The 17,681-nt window shown below is 39.2% G+C and overlaps 1 protein-coding gene across 2 annotated transcripts in view; it reads left to right on the forward strand.

Annotated features, from left to right (window-relative positions):
* Positions 1–17,681, forward strand: part of terb2 (telomere repeat binding bouquet formation protein 2) — a 29,668-nt gene that overhangs the window by 7,599 nt on the left and 4,388 nt on the right. For both annotated transcript variants that reach the window (XM_039685560.2, XM_039685561.2), the window contains exon 2: positions 5,446–5,648. In XM_039685560.2, the coding sequence (XP_039541494.2) occupies positions 5,474–5,648 (175 nt within the window). In that variant the 5' untranslated portion in view covers positions 5,446–5,473. The remainder of the gene's footprint in view (positions 1–5,445; positions 5,649–17,681) is intronic.

Raw genomic sequence — 17,681 nt, forward strand, 5'->3', positions numbered from 1 at the left:
TAGCCTCAATAGTAGTCGTGTCTCCTTAATTTCTTATTTTTATTAGAGCCCGACCGATAAAGGATTTTGAAGGCCGATACCGATACAAATATTTTTGGGTTTTAAAATCCGATATTCCGATATATCAACCGATATTATTTTTTAAGTAAATATTATTGGATTTCACACACGTGTGAAAAAAAAGGCTAACTTTTCTGCACAAGATGATACGTTTGATACTTTTGTCTAAATGTTCACTCCTCGCAAGTATAATTTACATTTTACAATGCAGGGACTGTAACTACAGATATGCTAGTTATAAATACGGTAATCATTACTTTATTTAGGCAGAAAAAGTTCATTGTGGTTTCCAAGCTCATTAATGTTAACGTTAGCGGTCTTCCACCACTGATGATAGTGGCATTAGCTTGCTTTGTGGTTAGCTAGTCTATGATGAGCCATAATTTAGCAACATCATACTGCAAATTGTAAAACATACATTTTCAATATAACAGACCAAGGAGAGATGATTGAAGCGCGTTTTGTCCATTTTTATTTTATTTTTTAAATATTCATTTATCAACCATCATAACTGCCGATACCGATATTATACAAAAGAGGTTATACATACTGTAACCCCTTTTGTCTCGATCTGGATGATATCGCAGAGGTTTTGCTCCAAAAAAGGTCACAGACACGCACGGGAGAATACCCTTTGTCGTCATGGCAATCTGTTGCGCTGGTTGTGTTTGACGAACGTAGAAACAGTAACTAAGGGGGGCGGGGCTCGGAAAAAGGCTAACTGCCATGACGACATGATGCCCGGCAATCACCTCAGGACGTGAGATTTAAAGGGTTAGTTCGGTATTTTACTCTTGAAACCCTGTTTTAAGATCGTTTCTGATGAAATAGAACGGTTAAGATTGAAATTTGGACAAATGCTGCTGTCCAGAGAATTTTAGGTTTCTGTGTTAGCGCATCTGTGTTTTTTAAGTGTATAAAGGAATATACACTTATGCTGGGGAATCTTTCCACAAATAAAGCTTTCTTACATGCCAGCCCTTTTGGCAGCTGGCACACTTGTGAAATGAAATATGCACAAAGTGATCCAATATGCATGTAAACAAGCTTTCATTGGAATAACCCACTTTCTGTTCTTTTTCCTCCTTTCACCTCACTTAAATTCTGAGGCTTTCCCACGCATGAGCCAATACCTCCAGAGGCCTCAGGAAGTGTTGCCATTATGGAGGGGTTCGATGAGGTCGAGACCCTCTTGTTCCAGTCATAGTCCTACACGTATCTCTAAAAGCTGACTGAGGGGGCCGTCGGACCCATGCTGGTTGATAACATTTACTCTTAGAGCAGGAAATGGACAGATCCAATGACAGACTAAAACAGATTATTGCAAATACTGTATATCAGAACACTGATAAATAGCTCCTCAGTGCTGTCTGCCCAATATGTACGTAGTTGGCAATGCATTACATAGGGTGTGGTAAAGTTTAGCACAAAGAAAACAAATCCCAGTTCACAGTGACTACGTTTACATGCAGCCAATAACCCGTTCAAAACCGGCATATTAGCAATAACGGCCATGTAAACACCGGCAAAAACCCGAATATGCTCATATCCTGGATTTTAAAAACCCGGTTATGATCCCTGGCCTGGGGTACCCTTTTTCTAACCCGAATTTTTTTGAGTAGAGGAACTTCTTGTATGTGCCAGAAAACCCACGTGCAGTTCAGTATACCGGCAGTAAACAAGAGGTAGAGGTAAACATGGCGAGATGCACCAAAGCACAAACAAAGGCGATCACCATCTGCCCCGAACTATTCATTATCCGTGTGCTGCTGCTGTTGTTGTTGTCTTTGGATACAGAAAGAAGAATCGGACAACATTCACTACATTCCTCCCGGGTTAGTGACATCCCAACCCTAAAATGTATATAAGCCCCGCCTTCTGGAACACACAGCCCATGTTGTTGTAGTCAAGCACATTTGTGAGTCTGCTCAAGCTGTCGCATCCGTGTTTTCACATTCAATACAGTACGTAACACAAATGTAATAACATGTCACTCTGTAGGCATCTTACAACAGTTCCAACTTCCAATACAAACGATTTTATAGGTTATCATGACAGAATATGCTAATCAAAGACATTATAGATAGTTATGTCGTCTGCGAGCATCTTTGTTGCGTTGTTGACTACTAACAGATTGGCAAGCGTTCAATGTCTGCTAATCTCCGTGATTTGCACGCGATATCACCCTGACGTATCGGCGAGCTCAACTATTTGCAAATCGGGCTTAAAATCCTGTAGCGTGAACTTGGCTTAACACACACCAGCTCTTGAAGCTCCTCCCTCTGTGCCGGGAGCAGCAGCTCATTTGCATTTAAAGGGACACACACGAAACGACAGGTTTTTACTGACCCTTCAACATGCTATAAAAAGTTATCTGTGGGGTATTTTGAGCTAAAACTTCACATACACACTCTGGGAAAAACAGAGACTTATTTTACATATTGTAAAAAGGGGCATTATGCCACCCCTTTAAAGATTTTTCTACATGTTCACATCCTTACTGCCCTTTAGCATCAACACCAAGGTTTTAAATGTTGAAATTGTGTGATGTCAGTTGTGTTGCCAGAAGATAAAAACGTCCGACATTGGATGTTGACGTCAGTCTGACGTCATATCATTGTCTGGTGCCTGCTGGGCTTCTATGCTGCTTTCTTATTATCAATGCTAAAAACAGTAGTGCTACTTTTTTTCTATATTTTTCTACAAGTAAAAAAGCTTCTGAAACTTTGACTTTCCTTTCATCGGTTTATATAATAATACACACTATACATGACATGTGATACTTGACAAAATTCAACAAAATATAATAACTCACAGCAGTTGAATATATTAGAACATGAACAGCAGATTGAAAAATCATTTGTTATTTACCTGAAATCTAGTTCTTCCAAATATTGGGGCTCTTAAAACGCTTCAGTATATTTCAAACATACCTAGCCTCATGTATGCAGGAGGGACTTGCAGTCACAGAGGGCTAAAAGAAGTTGGGGTCGAGGTCTTGGGCTAAGAGCTCAGTACAAGTTGAGTCAGGAGTCAGGACTGGAGAAGTGATTTATGACAGTTGTCCAGAGGGCAGGGAAAAGGCAGAGGACAGATGAAGCAGGTGAGGGGGAAGGGCCAGAAAGGAAGGGCAGAGTGCTGTGGCATCTCATAGCGGGCAGAAACAGAAGGGCAGTGAGGCATGAGGCCGCAGCAGTCCTACTCTGCCTCCTGCATCTCTCACTCCTACACTCTTTCATCAACTCTCCTGTCACCTCATCTCTTCAGTCATTAGTGCCCCACACTGAGAAAAGTGCTGACGGCTCCTGAAGTCTTACAGTTCTGGGGAAACTCAATCATATGATCACCTGAACTTTCTGTACTAAGATGAGCTCTACACCACACCAGAAACTCCAAAAAGTAACTGGACCACAGAGATGCATGCAAAACAATTAAATAATAATAAACAAAAAATATAATAAAATGAATACATTTTGTGATTAATTATATACTTTATATAAACATTTTTTCAATTTTATATCAAGTTATTGCAGTAAATTACTTATTTAAAATTAGCATAAAGATTGTGTATTTTCTTCCCTATTGTGACATACAAGAAGATTTATCAAACAAGAAAGATGTAGGGTGGATTTTGTATGTCTGTAGTTGATTGGATTGTTGTGGTTGCTATTGTTGTGATGTCATGCGAGTCCCATCTTCGTTATCATTTGTATGGCTTTACTTTAAGTTCTTTTAAGTACTGTTTTTTTTCTTCCTTTTTTTCTTTTACTGTATTTTCCCAATTCTACAGCAATTTGGTTCAATGTTTATTGTTTTTAAATGTTTTTATAAATAAACTTGAAATTGAATCAGATGAGAGTTGCTAAAAGAGGGAGGGGAAATTGTTCTGATTAAAGAATACAAGGGCACATGAATTTTAAGAAAATAATTATGTGCATAAATAAATAATTTATAATAAATACACCCCCCCACACACACACACACACACACTGCACCCACAGATTTATTTAATATTATTTCCTTTCAGGGTGTCACAAAAAAAATATGTAAAGTAATAAATAGCAGTTGTGAAAAGGTAATATAAATTGTCAAATATGTCAAAAAAAGACAAAGCAAGAAGCTTTGTGCACCGAGACATTCTTAAGTGTATACAGGCTGGAATAGCGCCTTCGCCTTAACAAGGGGGTCGTCAGAATCTGACAGTGTTTCCATGGTAATGAGGAGAATGGATTTTCAGCTCTTCCAGAGGAAATTCACTCTGGAAAGCTCAGATTCTCTTACAAAAAAGCAAAAGAGTGGCAGAGAGACATAGTTAGAGATTGACAGAGAAATAAGACAATGTGATTATGTCAGTTGCAAATGCCTAGTGTGTATGTGTGTGCTTGCATGTGAGTCCATTAGAATTCAATCCTGTGTACTAGTCAATTTCAATCAATGGATAAATACTGGTCTGAGAACAAAAGGGAGAGATGGTTCTACTAATGTGCTAACTGACAAAGAGACTCCTGGGTGCAGTTTCAAGGGTCATGTTGTTGCCATGGCATCAGGACACTAGCTGAAGGCAAAAAAAGGAGACAGTATGTGAGCATACAAATCTCTCTTACATATTATTTTTTTTCCCCATTCTTAAAGGAATAGTTCAATCTGAAAATTCAGTCATAATGTCATTCCAAACTTGTATGACTTACTTTCTATGCAGGAGAAGATATTTTGAAGAATATCGGTAAACAAACATTTTTGGTAAACATTGACTTTCATAGTATGAGAAATATCTTCATCAGAATTTTCCTTTTTGGGTGAACTATCCCTTTAACTAGTGGACGGTAAACTAGTTTAGAACTGGGGATCATCACAGGTTCTCACACAAGCTCATTCATTTACCACCCACCCTGGTGTTGGGGGGAGGAGTTGAAGGATAAGAGTTGGTTTCTAAACAATATTACCTTGCAGCAGATATAGGAGAACAGTACGTCAAAATTAGAGAAACATGGTGCAAAACAAGAATCGCAGACACAACACTCCTCGATCTCTCCTACTTCAAGAGAACATTTGAGAGCAAATTCTAAAGTATCTACTGTACAAACATATCAGTTAGAGTTATCAACACTATCTGGAACAACTTTATAAACTTTATAAAAAGAGACAGAGGTAGAAGCACAGTTTTCCACTCTTATATTTTGGCTAACACATTTGTTTAAAATCTAGTCCACTTTTCAGGCACATCAAACAGCTTCCTTTTTCCATTATGCAAGGCCAAGCTATTTAAATGTAATTAAATTGTTGTTCTTCAGGAGCTTCCTTTGTTTGAAACTTAACGCTGAGCAATGACGTTTGTGTGTGCGTTTCACTGCGATTAATTTAGCATCCTCCCTTTGTTTATTTTAGCTGTTTACAGCATCAGGTCTGGTTCTGAATGAATGCCAATGCCAGGCGCGGGAAGGAGAGGGTATATTTCTGCTGCACCAGCCACTTCTGCATTGGCTTATCAAGGTCAGCCAATAAGCCGAGAGCCAGAGCCTGTGGAGGAAGAAACCTGAACCAGCACAGCGTCACAGCACGGCGCACACAAATCACGCCAATCCGACTTGGTCCGTAACTACAGGAGATAGGTGACAGTGCCCTGTTTCAAAACTATAATTATTTGGTTTAAGGAGAGTTTTTTGGCTGATGTTAAACTTTTTGAGAGTGCCCAGTTTCAGGCCTAGTTTCACAGACAGGGCTTAGATTAAGCCAATAAAATAAAGCCTTTGGTAAACATAACTTTACGATACTTGTTCTGCAATGTAAACTGCACACACTCACCCAAACTTTCTTATCCTAGTTACTTATTAAAAACATACATTTCCAAAAATAAACATAAATGCTTTGTGTGTATTGATGTCATCCCTGCATGACACCAGACACGACTACTGCTCCATCTCAATTCAGAGGATGCATTTTTTATTTTATTTTGGGTTAACTAATTTTGTTGCTATCCACGATACAATACATATTGTTGCATTTTTGTATTGCGATATATTGTGACACGATATATTACACCCCTAATGCCCATTTTATTGAGGGTTTGTGAGATGTTTTACCAATACACTGGGCTTATGCCGCTTTTCCACTGCATGGTACGGTACAGCATGGTTCGGTAAGGCATGCTTTGGCGCTTTTCCAATGCATGGTACGGTACGGCTCAGCTCGGTACGGCTCACTTGTGGTGCTTTTCCACTGCATGTACAGCTCGCTTCTGCTCGCTTTAAATGTTACCACCTCTGTTGAGATTCCAAGCGTACCGATACTGAAATGTGACGTGAACACAACACACTGTAAATCACTGATTGGTCAGACAGAATTGTCACTACTACCAGCGCGTCATTGTATTTGCGAGACATCAAACCCGCTAGATTTAAATAACCACTTTAGCCAGGAACAGCCACCGCTGTAGCACCTGTTTTAAAACTACTTGCTTGACTTTCTTGAAGAAAAAAAGAAAGAAAGAAAACTTCCAAAAAAAGAAATGGCTGAATCATGGTCAGTGGACAAAGTACAGACATTCCTCTCGTTGGTTGCAGAGGAGCGGATAAACTATAACAGTCAGACTATTAATCCCGATTCCCACCCACTTTGAAGCGGTACTAACTGCAGTGGAAAAGCAAACCGAGCCATGCCGTGCTGATCCGAGTCGTACCACGCAGTGGAAAAGAGCCATTACAAACGTAACCTTAAAGGTAAGGTAGGCAATTTTTCGAAGAGGCTAGCAATAGCAGGATACTGTTGCTTTGAAAGCATTGGATCCCACCCTCCCTTTAGAGTGCTCCCCAAAGCCACGCCTCCTGGAAAACACATGAACGCATACAGCAGGGAGCAAAGCATCACAAGGGCTTGCTTCTCAATATCCCTTCTCATTTCCTCGCTCCTCTGTCCTCCATCCTAGGACCCGGAAACCGATCGAGCTCAGCCATCTTGAAGACATCTCAATTCTCGAATTCCACCACGAGGAGGTAAGGATTGAAGAGTGAGGCGGCTTCCAGAGGAGTAATGAGCAAGGATGCACAGGTGTATCCTTTGCGGAAGTGTTTTAATATAAATTTTCAATATATATTTTCCTCCTTGCATTTTCCATCTTGAATATTTCAACAGGTTTAGGATTAGTTGTGGGGGAGGGGTTAGGATTAGGGACAGGGTTGGGATTAGGCAATTAGGTAATAACTTCAAGGAGGGGGGTAATAATTTGGCAGGGCACAACACCAGTCTTGGCAGAAATAGTCTCTATGCACGATCGCTTCCGGGTTTGTCTCAGCACGCCCAGTTACATCCGGTGCTGTGTCAGTCTATGGTCAGAAGCTGGTTTTGCGTTAGGTGGAGATAGTGTCAAATTACACTTGCTGTTTATAAAAACGTCCTGCGGTTAAAGTGAATGATGTTAACAACACTGTGAGGCAGTTAGCTGTCACACAAGAGTGAAAAATAGAAGTTATTTAAATTATATATTTCGAGCTACATCAACAACTTTGAGGGTTAGTATTTTCTCATAACGTACGAAATCCGACTAGCGAATCTGCGTTTCTAAAATCGTTGTCTCCGTTTCGGAGAAAATGGATTTTATTAAAGTTTTGCTGCTATACACTTGGCCTGCAGAACGCGCTTTTGGAAGTAAAGATGCTGAGATTCTTTCGGACACGCGTCAGCAGGGTTCGTGCATAGAGCCTATTATCTTGTCGAAAATATTGCATTGCGTGCTTCTGGTGGTACAGTGTGGTAGTCAGTGTGGTACATAAGTAGGTACACTTTTGATCTTTTCCACATATTTTCTATCTATCTATCTGGTTTGGGGACAGTCGAGAAGCTTACACACACACACACACACACTACAGCCTCACGTGCGACGAGCCACGTCTCTCTGGGCAACCGCGTAAACTAACGTTAGTGTTTTTCCACCACAGCCAATCATGTTGCATGCTTTTTGTTTCACTGACGTTGACTAGGTATTGAACCCCTTAGGTATTGAAATTTGGTACAGAAAAACAAGACATGTTTTGATACTCGGTGGTCGAGGCAATTCCATTGGTACCTAAAGAGCATTGAACGCGATACCCAACCCTACGCTTGAGTGATCAAGCTTTCAAACGATTTCTCCGTCCTCCTCTTCTTTCCTTGCAGCCTTCCCTCGCATCCTACAGGGGTGGAGCTGAGATGCGAGGAAAGGAAACAAAGATGCAAAAAATAAGAATTGAGAAGCACCCAGAGTTAAACTGCCTCATGTCTCAAAGCACATAACATTACAATAATAATGGACGTAAATAACTTAAAGAGCACTGACCTGTATCACCTGACTGCTGCGGATTCATTTTGGCATTGATAGTGTTGCTATTGAAACGCATAAATTCAAGTCACGAAAAGCTCGGAGTATAATGTCACGGTTTTCCAACTCATTCAAATTACAGTATGGCGTGAACGCAGAATAAGCTAGTTGTTTTGGTTCAGGAAGAACTGTAAAAGGTGGCTGCCGTTTAGGTTGCACTGCTCGGTGACTGACGTCTGTCTACAACTCTGCATAGCATGAAATGAGCTGATGATGTGTGATGTCTGAACAAGCAGGGTATGGAAATACATGTGTTAACAGCCAGGTAGGACATCGTATCGTTGCCCTCAGACCGAATGCATTAATTAGACAAACATTATATGGTCCTACACCTTCCACGGACATATAAATACATTTAGACCATTAAATTAGTGGTTGCTATCAGGATGTGAAGAGACTTTCAACCAGTTTCCAACCAAATCTGGAACAAATTACCTAAACTGCCTTTTAGTAGGAAGACATTGCGTTTTCACCAACAGCTTGGAATCAATCAGCCATTCTTGAGTAGCTTTATGGGCTTTTCTGTGCATTTAGGTAGATAATCCAAAACCTGTTACATAATTAAAGAATTTCATAACTTCTCTGTGGCCTTTTCTGAAATGCCGCTTTAAAGCAAGAACTCTCAAATGTTTGCCTGTGTGGTTGGATCGATAAGGCCGATTAAAGCCTAAGCCACATCAATGGCACACAGGAGACCTATCAATAATCTCACTTCCAGTCAGGCAGAACTACTACAGAGAGCTAGGGGACACATACAAACACTGAAATTTCAAGCTTAAGGGAGCTGGAATGAAATGATATGGGGTCCCAATCCATCACAGCCCACTCTTGATTTGACCAAGCCATAACGTTATCAAATTTACTTTTTTATATATAAAAGTAAATAGACCTAAAACCCAGGCTAGAACAAAAGAGTGCTAGAAGAGCATAAAGTAATTTGAAGTGACTGAAACTAAAGATATAGTACAATATATACAACGCACAATATATAACGGTAAATTAGTTATCAGTCGATGTTAGCAATTCTTTACATTTTATTGGTATTGCTAAATCAATTGAGTATTTAAGTATACATGCTCGTTTCCTCTATTTTAATATTTAGATAACTTTTGTAATCATCTAAAAAGCAATTCAGTTACACTTAAAAACACTAATAATAATAAAAATAAAAAAGGTAAAGTGCCATAGCATCGGACTAAAAAAAAGGCTTGGAATGATAAATCAGTTTGTCCAAAGAACTCATTACATAAGCTGTTCAGCTGATTTCACACGTAAAGTGGAACTTGAAAGATTTATTAAGATGGGTGAAATAAGCTGGATCCTTCAAAAATTCTCTAGTTGTGAGATTAAAGGGCACAGATTGTATTTGTCGCCCACCTCTATTCGTTGTACTTACTCACATTCACGTTTAATACAAAATCTGGCAGCCCCACTGGCCCAAGTGAGCTTACACTCAGCAAATGTACAGCAACAGACTCCTTGGCAGTCTATTCAAGGACATCCCATTAACAAACGCAAGGGTTTGACTGACAAGTTGTTGATCCAATCGCAAACGTCCCAAGGAGTCTCTGGCGGTTTTCCCCACAGTCTCTGAGTCACTTGCACATTTCACAAACATGGCCTCTCAGCCAGCATCAGTCAGGAACTATTTAGTGGTGCTCTGAAAAACCTCATTGGTTTGTCCCCTAACGGCCAGGGAATGGAAAGGGTAACCTAATGCAGGCTGACAGTCCTCTTCTCACCGTCCACACTTTTTCCTTCTTTTTCTTCCGTCTAAGGTGCCTTAAACTAGAGCTTTTGATGTGGTTTGTAGTCAATCTGAAGACAGTTTGATTCGTTCAGTTGGTGTGAAAGCTTTCTCCCAAAGAAAGCTTTCCACCAATGATGCCAACTTACTGTGATTCAGAGCCAAATAATACAATGGCTGCATCTTAATGTGCAATAGTATGCAGAATTAGGATTAGTGCCTCTCAAATCACAATACTTTGTAAATAATATGCAAAAAGGTTCCCGCATACTAGACTATTTCTGGAGGATTTTGAAAGTTTGCATATCTGCATGCTTTATGGATTACCATCAGCAATAAAATACTTGTTTTTCACAGTAAAATGGTAAAGAATGTAAAGCCGAAGCTGTAGTGAGCATAAGATGTCTGTCGGTCATTTAATGCAGGTCTATGGTCACCACCTCAAAGAGCATGCACAGAGAAGTCCAAATTAAACATGATTTAATGACTCATAAATGTAAGTACACATTGATGGCCTAAGACACGAAACAAACATTATTTATATTGTTATTACCATAACCACAGCACAGCCATTTTTATATTTTTAGGTGAAACCGTTATTGTCTGTTAGTCATATAATGCAGGTCTATGGTCACCACCTCAAAGAGCAAGCACAGAGAAGTCCAAATTAAACATGATTTAATGACTCATAAATGTAAGTACACATTGATGGCCTAAGACACGAAACAAACATTATTTATATTGTTATTACCATAACCACAGCACAGCCATTTTTATATTTTTAGGTGAAACCGTTATTGTCTGTTAGTCATATAATGCAGGTCTATGGTCACCACCTCAAAGAGCAAGCACAGAGAAGTCCAAATTAAACATGATTTAATGACTCATAAATGTAAGTACACATTGATGGCCTAAGACACGAAACAAACATTATTTATATTGTTATTACCATAACCACAGCACAGCCATTTTTATATTTTTAGGTGAAACCGTTATTGTCTGTTAGTCATATAATGCAGGTCTATGGTCACCACCTCAAAGAGCAAGCACAGAGAAGTCCAAATTAAACATGATTTAATGACTCGTAAATGTAAGTACACATTGATGGCCTAAGGCACGAAACGAGCGGCTTGTGTGAGAACACGAACAGTATTTATATCGTTTTACCTCTTGTAACCACAGCCACGTCCAAGAGGTCTAAGAGTGCGGGCGCTCGGTCTGCGCTCGTTTCGTGCCTTAGGCCATCAATGTGTACATACATTTACGAGTCATTAAATCCTGTTTAATTTGGACTTCTCTGTGCATGCTCTTTGAGGTGGTGATGTAGACCTTCATTAAATGACTGACAGACAATAACGGTTTCACCTAAAAATATCAAAATTGAAACTACTGCGGAAACAAAGACACCTGCATCTTGGATGCCCTTGATGTAAGCTAAAACATTTCAAAGTGAACCCTTTAAGGAATATATCCTTAGAGGCTATGTTTCTAATAAAGAAGAAGTCAACAGTAAACCTGGACAGATTATCATAATGAAAGAGTCTTTTTCTATGCAAGGTTTTGTAGAAAATATTTAGGGCAGGCAAATTAATTATGCAAGTATTTAGCTCATGGTAAAACAAAAACTAAATTAAGCACCTTCTTGTACTCCTGAATCTTCTTAACAGTCTTTAAGTATGCTCTAAACCCAAACACTGAGAACAAACATGTGTCTATGTAAACAGAGATACTGAATAAATAGAGAACTAAATCTCAGACCAAAGTGTTCAGACTGCCAAGTTAGAGCTGGAATCTTAAACTGTAAAACTGTTGTGGACGAACTGAAGGGATGAAGTGAGATCAAAGCGCTGGAAACCAGAGCACCATATACAGTAAGAGCTGGATTAAAGGAACAACATGAATTGAGCAGAAGAGTATTTAGTGTATGTTTAGACAAGACTGCAGCTGTTTAGTGAGGCCAAAATGAAACAGACCCAACACTTGAGCACGAACCGAGAGAAAGCAGTGATAAACAATCTGTTCCCAGGTGTGCCAATCTCTCCTTGAGTGTATATACTCCAGTGTTTCTCATGTTCTTTGTCTGGTGTTGTTCTTCTATGGATGGTATCTGTGTGCGTGCTTGTTGTCAGTTTTGTTCGCCTTCCTTGCACGTGTCTGCATTTAGCAGTTTTGCCTGGAATCTGGATTTACTTTTATTATGTTTGTTTGAATAAATATTTGCTGCATATGGATCCCACTCTCGTTCCTCTGAAACACCCACCGTTACATTATTAGAATTATTTCTGAAGAATCACGAGACACTAAAGACTGTAGTAATGATGCTGAAAATTCAGCTTCACGTCAAAGAAAAAGATTACATTTTTAAATATATTAGAATAGATTTTAAATTGTTATATTACAAATATTTTGATAAAATGCAGCTTTGTAGAACATAATCTATAAGACACTTTGATCAAAAACATTAAACCAGACAGACATATGGGGTACAATTGTCTAAAGCTATAACTAAAATTTAAATGCCTAAAAAGCTATTAATTTAGAAGGCAAAAGCTTCTTTCAAATACACTAGTAGAATATCTGTGAAAAAAAAGATCATATTAAAGGTATAGCGGAGGATTTTCTTTTTCCGGGTGGGTAGTCTATACTATTGGTCCACCTAAGTGTCAATCATTCTGGTGATGTTTACGCAAGGCCGTCGTACGTGCTGCTCATCCCTTCACTTTCAGGTGTATTATGTCGGAGTTACGGTTTCAGCCATTCCTTTGAAAATGGCTGAGGGTCGAAAGAGAAAAAACGTATACGAAGTGTATGATAAGAAGAGAAAGGCCACATAATATAGAAACAAGACCAGAGTGATTTTGGTTGAATATCACACGCTGGCGTGCGCTAAAAGCACAGGTTGGGCTTCTCACTGATGCCGCAGTCGCGAAGATTCTACCAGACAGGTAAAGTTTGTCATGCTATTTGGAGAAATCCATTTAAAATCACTAGTAGTTAATGCAAGCTACTTAGCAATGCTAGCCCTGGCAAGAGTCATGCACCGCATAGACACGGTAAACATCTCAATTTGTCTAAAGTAGCCTTTTGACCAAAATGGTAAATGGTATTACGCTAAAATATTCTAAAATCTTGTGTGTTTATTATTACACAAATGCAACAAGCTACTTCTCCATATGCAACTATGTATAAAAATACCGTATTAACAATGAGAGATATTAGGTTAAGGACCAACGTAATAGCACTGCTTATATGTTGCTATGTAATGTAATTGCGATTTGCAAAATAGTTTCCTCAGAACGTATTTCGTGTGATACAGGGTTGCACATATCATGTCTCGAGTCCTCGGTCACTCAATCGATCAGTATAATAAGTAAATAAAACACAGAAGGGCATTTGACATGTTGTCTTTTTTATGAATATTGTTGAGTTAGTTTAGAATTTGCAACATAATTGTGCAAGGCGTAATAGACGTTCCCTCTCGGGAGCAAGAGTGTTGTGTTTGTGCATGTGCATTTTTTTTTAAAATTGGAGAGGGCGGGTCTTCTCTAAAATTCGGAAAGATCCTCCGCTATACCTTTAACTGCTTGCTTTTCACAGAGCCACCGCTCACCAAATGCTATGAAATAACTGAGAATGTGTTAGAATTACACTTATCTTCTCACTCAAAGGTTTTTTTAAAAGGACATTTATTTTAGTACTCTTCCACTGAAAAAGCTGGATACAAGCAAAAAAAGGAAGACAGATGATGACACTTCAAACGTGAAGTTGAGAGGGGCAAAAAAAAAAAAAAAAAACGAAGAACAATCCTGCAATTGCCTTAACCCAGAGACACCTGCCATGAAAAGGGGCCCTTTGAAGTCATTAGCAGAGCTGGACAAGACATTGCATTTACATTTGAAACAAAAAGGCTGATTGGCTGTCAGCCTACTCATATAAAGCCCAGCTGAAAATGCTAGCCACAGAATGATAACGTCTACTTTATCACACCAAACAAACAATAAAATCCACATGCTGGGGGTGGTTGTGCCATTTACAGACTGGCATCAGGCCGTGTGACGAAAGCAACAACAAGGCAAGGTAAAATCTCAGCTGCTTAAAAAATAAAAAGCTGGGTTGTGGATCTCATGACTGAGCAGTCACAGACAGTGCAGCAGGATCTGGTGCTGTAGAGCTAAACTGGCCTAATTAGAGCTCACAGGACATCCGCACACTAATCCCCCACTCAACCCCATCATCCTCACGGCTTTCATCTGTCCATGTGGACGGCTCCGCCAATCCAATAAGCATGTGTGGGCTATATTATGGACAGTAATGTAATGTACATGTAATATGATCTTAAACAATTAGGTGGGCATTGAGGAGAAAGATTTAAGGCACTACAGTATGGCTAAAAGTTTGTTATACATACAAACTCACCAGCCACTTATTGGTCCATTTTAACATTATAGCATCACACAGTTTCTGCATATTTTTGGCATTGGTACAACAGCTTGTCACTGGGGCAGTAACCTACAAATGACATCACAATGAAAGACTCATTCATCTCCTCATGATTGGACTACTGCAACTCACTACTCTTTGGCATCAGCTCAACCTACATCAAACTACTCCAACTGGTCCAGAACGCAGCCGCCCGACTCATCACCCGCTCCAAATCCTGCCACCACATCACTCCAGTCCTAAAACAACTACATTGGCTTCCCATTTCCCATCGGATCACATACAAAATCCTGGTCCTTACCAACAAAGCCATGCACCATCTGGCCCCATCATATCTCACTGCCCTCTTCTCCCCCTACTAACCCTCACGGCCCCTCAGATCCACCTCAGCCGGTCTCCTCTGCATCCACAAGTCCAAGCTCCGCAGTTTTGGGGACAGAGCCTTCTCTAGGGTAGCTCCCAGGCTCTGGAACTCCCTCCCCCATGAGATCCGCACCTCTGAGTCCCTCACCATCTTCCAGTTCCACTTCCACCTAAAGACCCATCTCTTCACCTCTGCCTATCCGTAGCTCCACGCCCCTTCCATTTTGTATTTGTGTCTGAATCTATATATTTACCTGCCCTGTAAAGCGACTTTGAGTTCGTGAAAAGTGGTATATAAATCAAATGTATTATCTTTGTACCTTCTTTTTTACTTATTAGTATCTTAGAGTAATACCTTAAAGCTACACTGTGTGATTTTTACCCCCATCTAGCGGTGAAAAGGTATATGACCATCCAGTGAATATTAGTTTCTGTTTCTCTCAATTCCGATTTCGTTTTAACTCCTACGGTGGCCAATGTAGTCCAAGATTAACATGGCTTCCTGTTCGACCTCGTCCATGAGTGTTAACTCAAACGTAAATGCGAAAGGCGAAGCTTGAATTAATGGGTATGTCCCTCTTTGGCTAATGTACATTCAAGATGGAGGGGCAACATGGCGACCAACATTAGAACCCCTTACCCGTATATATTTTCAATGGCATATTATACACTCACAAGAATACTTTATTACTTGAACAAAGTAAATATACATTAATGAGCACATATATTTTTGAAAGAACTAAGTGTTTTTAGCTAAGAATAAACTAAAAGAGTTACACAGCAGTTTTAAGGTACTACTATGAACCTTTTTGTGGTAAAAAAAAAAAAAAGGTACAAAGATGTCCTTTTAAGGGTTCTGCCCCAGTGACAAGCTGTTGTACCCCTAAAGGTAAAATTTGTACACTTTTTTTTCACCTCTGAGCCTGTGCGAACTGTGAATTACCGACAGAAGTGTTTGGTCTTCTGCTGCTGTAGCCCAAAAGATTAAAAAAAAAAAGTTCAGTTTGCACCATAACTGGACAATAAAAGATTGTAAAAACATTGACTTGGATAAGTCTCGATTTCTGCTGCAACATTCAGATAGTAGGGTTACATGGATCCATCCTGCCTTGTATCAATAGTTTGGAGGATATTATCTTGCCTCACTTTGGGCCCCTTAATACCAATTGAGGATCGCTTAAACGCCACAGCCTACCTGAGCATTAGTGTTCTGCAGACCTTGGTTGTAACAAGTGCTTATTTAAGTTACTGTTGCATTTCTATTAGCTCAAACCAGTCTGGCAGTTCTCTGAACTCTGGCACCAGCAAGGCATTTTCACTCACAGAGCTGACACTTTTCGGACCATTCTCTGTAAAATGTGAAAATCTCACCCCATCTGGCACTAACAACCATGCCACTTTCAAAGTCACTTAAATCCCCTTTCTACCCCATTCTGAGGCTCAGTTTTAACTTCAGCAGATCTTGATCATGTCAACATGCCTAAATTAAGTTTATGAGCAGTGGAAAAGTGGCCAGTGAGTATTTATTTTAATTTATAAAATTAATGCATTTTTAATTTGTATCAGTCATTATTTTGATATTTAATTGTTCTGCCTATTTTAAAGGTACAGGTGATTGTAAATAGATAATGCAAAGATCTGTTTTCCATGCAAGCATGCTGTTGTTGTCATGTGCATATACAGTAACAGACATTTGCTGTTTTTTTTTATCAAAACAGTATGGATACAGTTTTGCAGTATATCACACATTTATCAGTTATCAACCGCAACATAAAAATAATTATCACCTTATTAGTATCGGCCAGAATTTGATCACTCGTTTTGAGGGGTGCTTCTGATAAATTGTTTGTATCTTATGAAAAAAAATAATCAATTAAATCAACAGGTTATTGTGGTCTCACCCAATGTACAGTATATGATGACGAATCCTCAAGGCCATTTAGCCATGTTTGAGTTATACAATTGTCACTCCAGAGACCTCACCTTGACCTGTCTATTCTATTATCCTTTCAATGCTATTGTCAGATATACCAATCAGAATATGTTTTATGATCCTAATATGGTAGGGCATATTTTCCTTTTTTTAATCTATTTAAAACACATAACATCATGTGCAGCATTTATCACTGGACAAAAAAACATGTTATAATGACTTGCTTAATCCAACAAAACAACAACAAAAAAGAGAACATTATGAGATTCATCTATGTATAACTTTTGTAGCAATCACTACACTCATAACAAAAACAACAACATTTGTTATTCTGGGATTTTCAAATGTTCCTCTCTCCATATAAACACCATGATGGGAAACATATCTGCCATATCCTGCAAGCTGAATTCTGTTTAAATTCAGCCCATCTGTAAATCTCTCTCTCTGTCCAGTTGTATATGCTTGCAATGTTTTATGCATAGTCTCAGCAAAATGTTCTTGGTATCGCTTGTAAAAGTGTGCTACCCATTCAAAACCCCCACAGCTTCAACAACGCATGCGTACTAGGGTGACGAAGTTATATTTTAGTATATCTTCCTTTCTCTAATTTTAGATTTCGCTGTCAGGGTGCTGTTAGTCAAGTAAAAAAACATAAAGTCGTTTTGCTTTGATGTCTTTGTCCTCTCTGATGGTTATACTTCAGTTGCTCCTCTCAGCCAAGAATAGACTACTTGAAAATCTATACAATGGCTCTCTAGATTACGCCTTATTTTAAAATGGCTACATTA

Source organism: Pimephales promelas, chromosome 1, assembly GCF_988280905.1.
Source record: "Pimephales promelas chromosome 1, fPimPro1.hap1.1, whole genome shotgun sequence".
Lineage (NCBI taxonomy): Eukaryota > Metazoa > Chordata > Actinopteri > Cypriniformes > Leuciscidae > Pimephales > Pimephales promelas.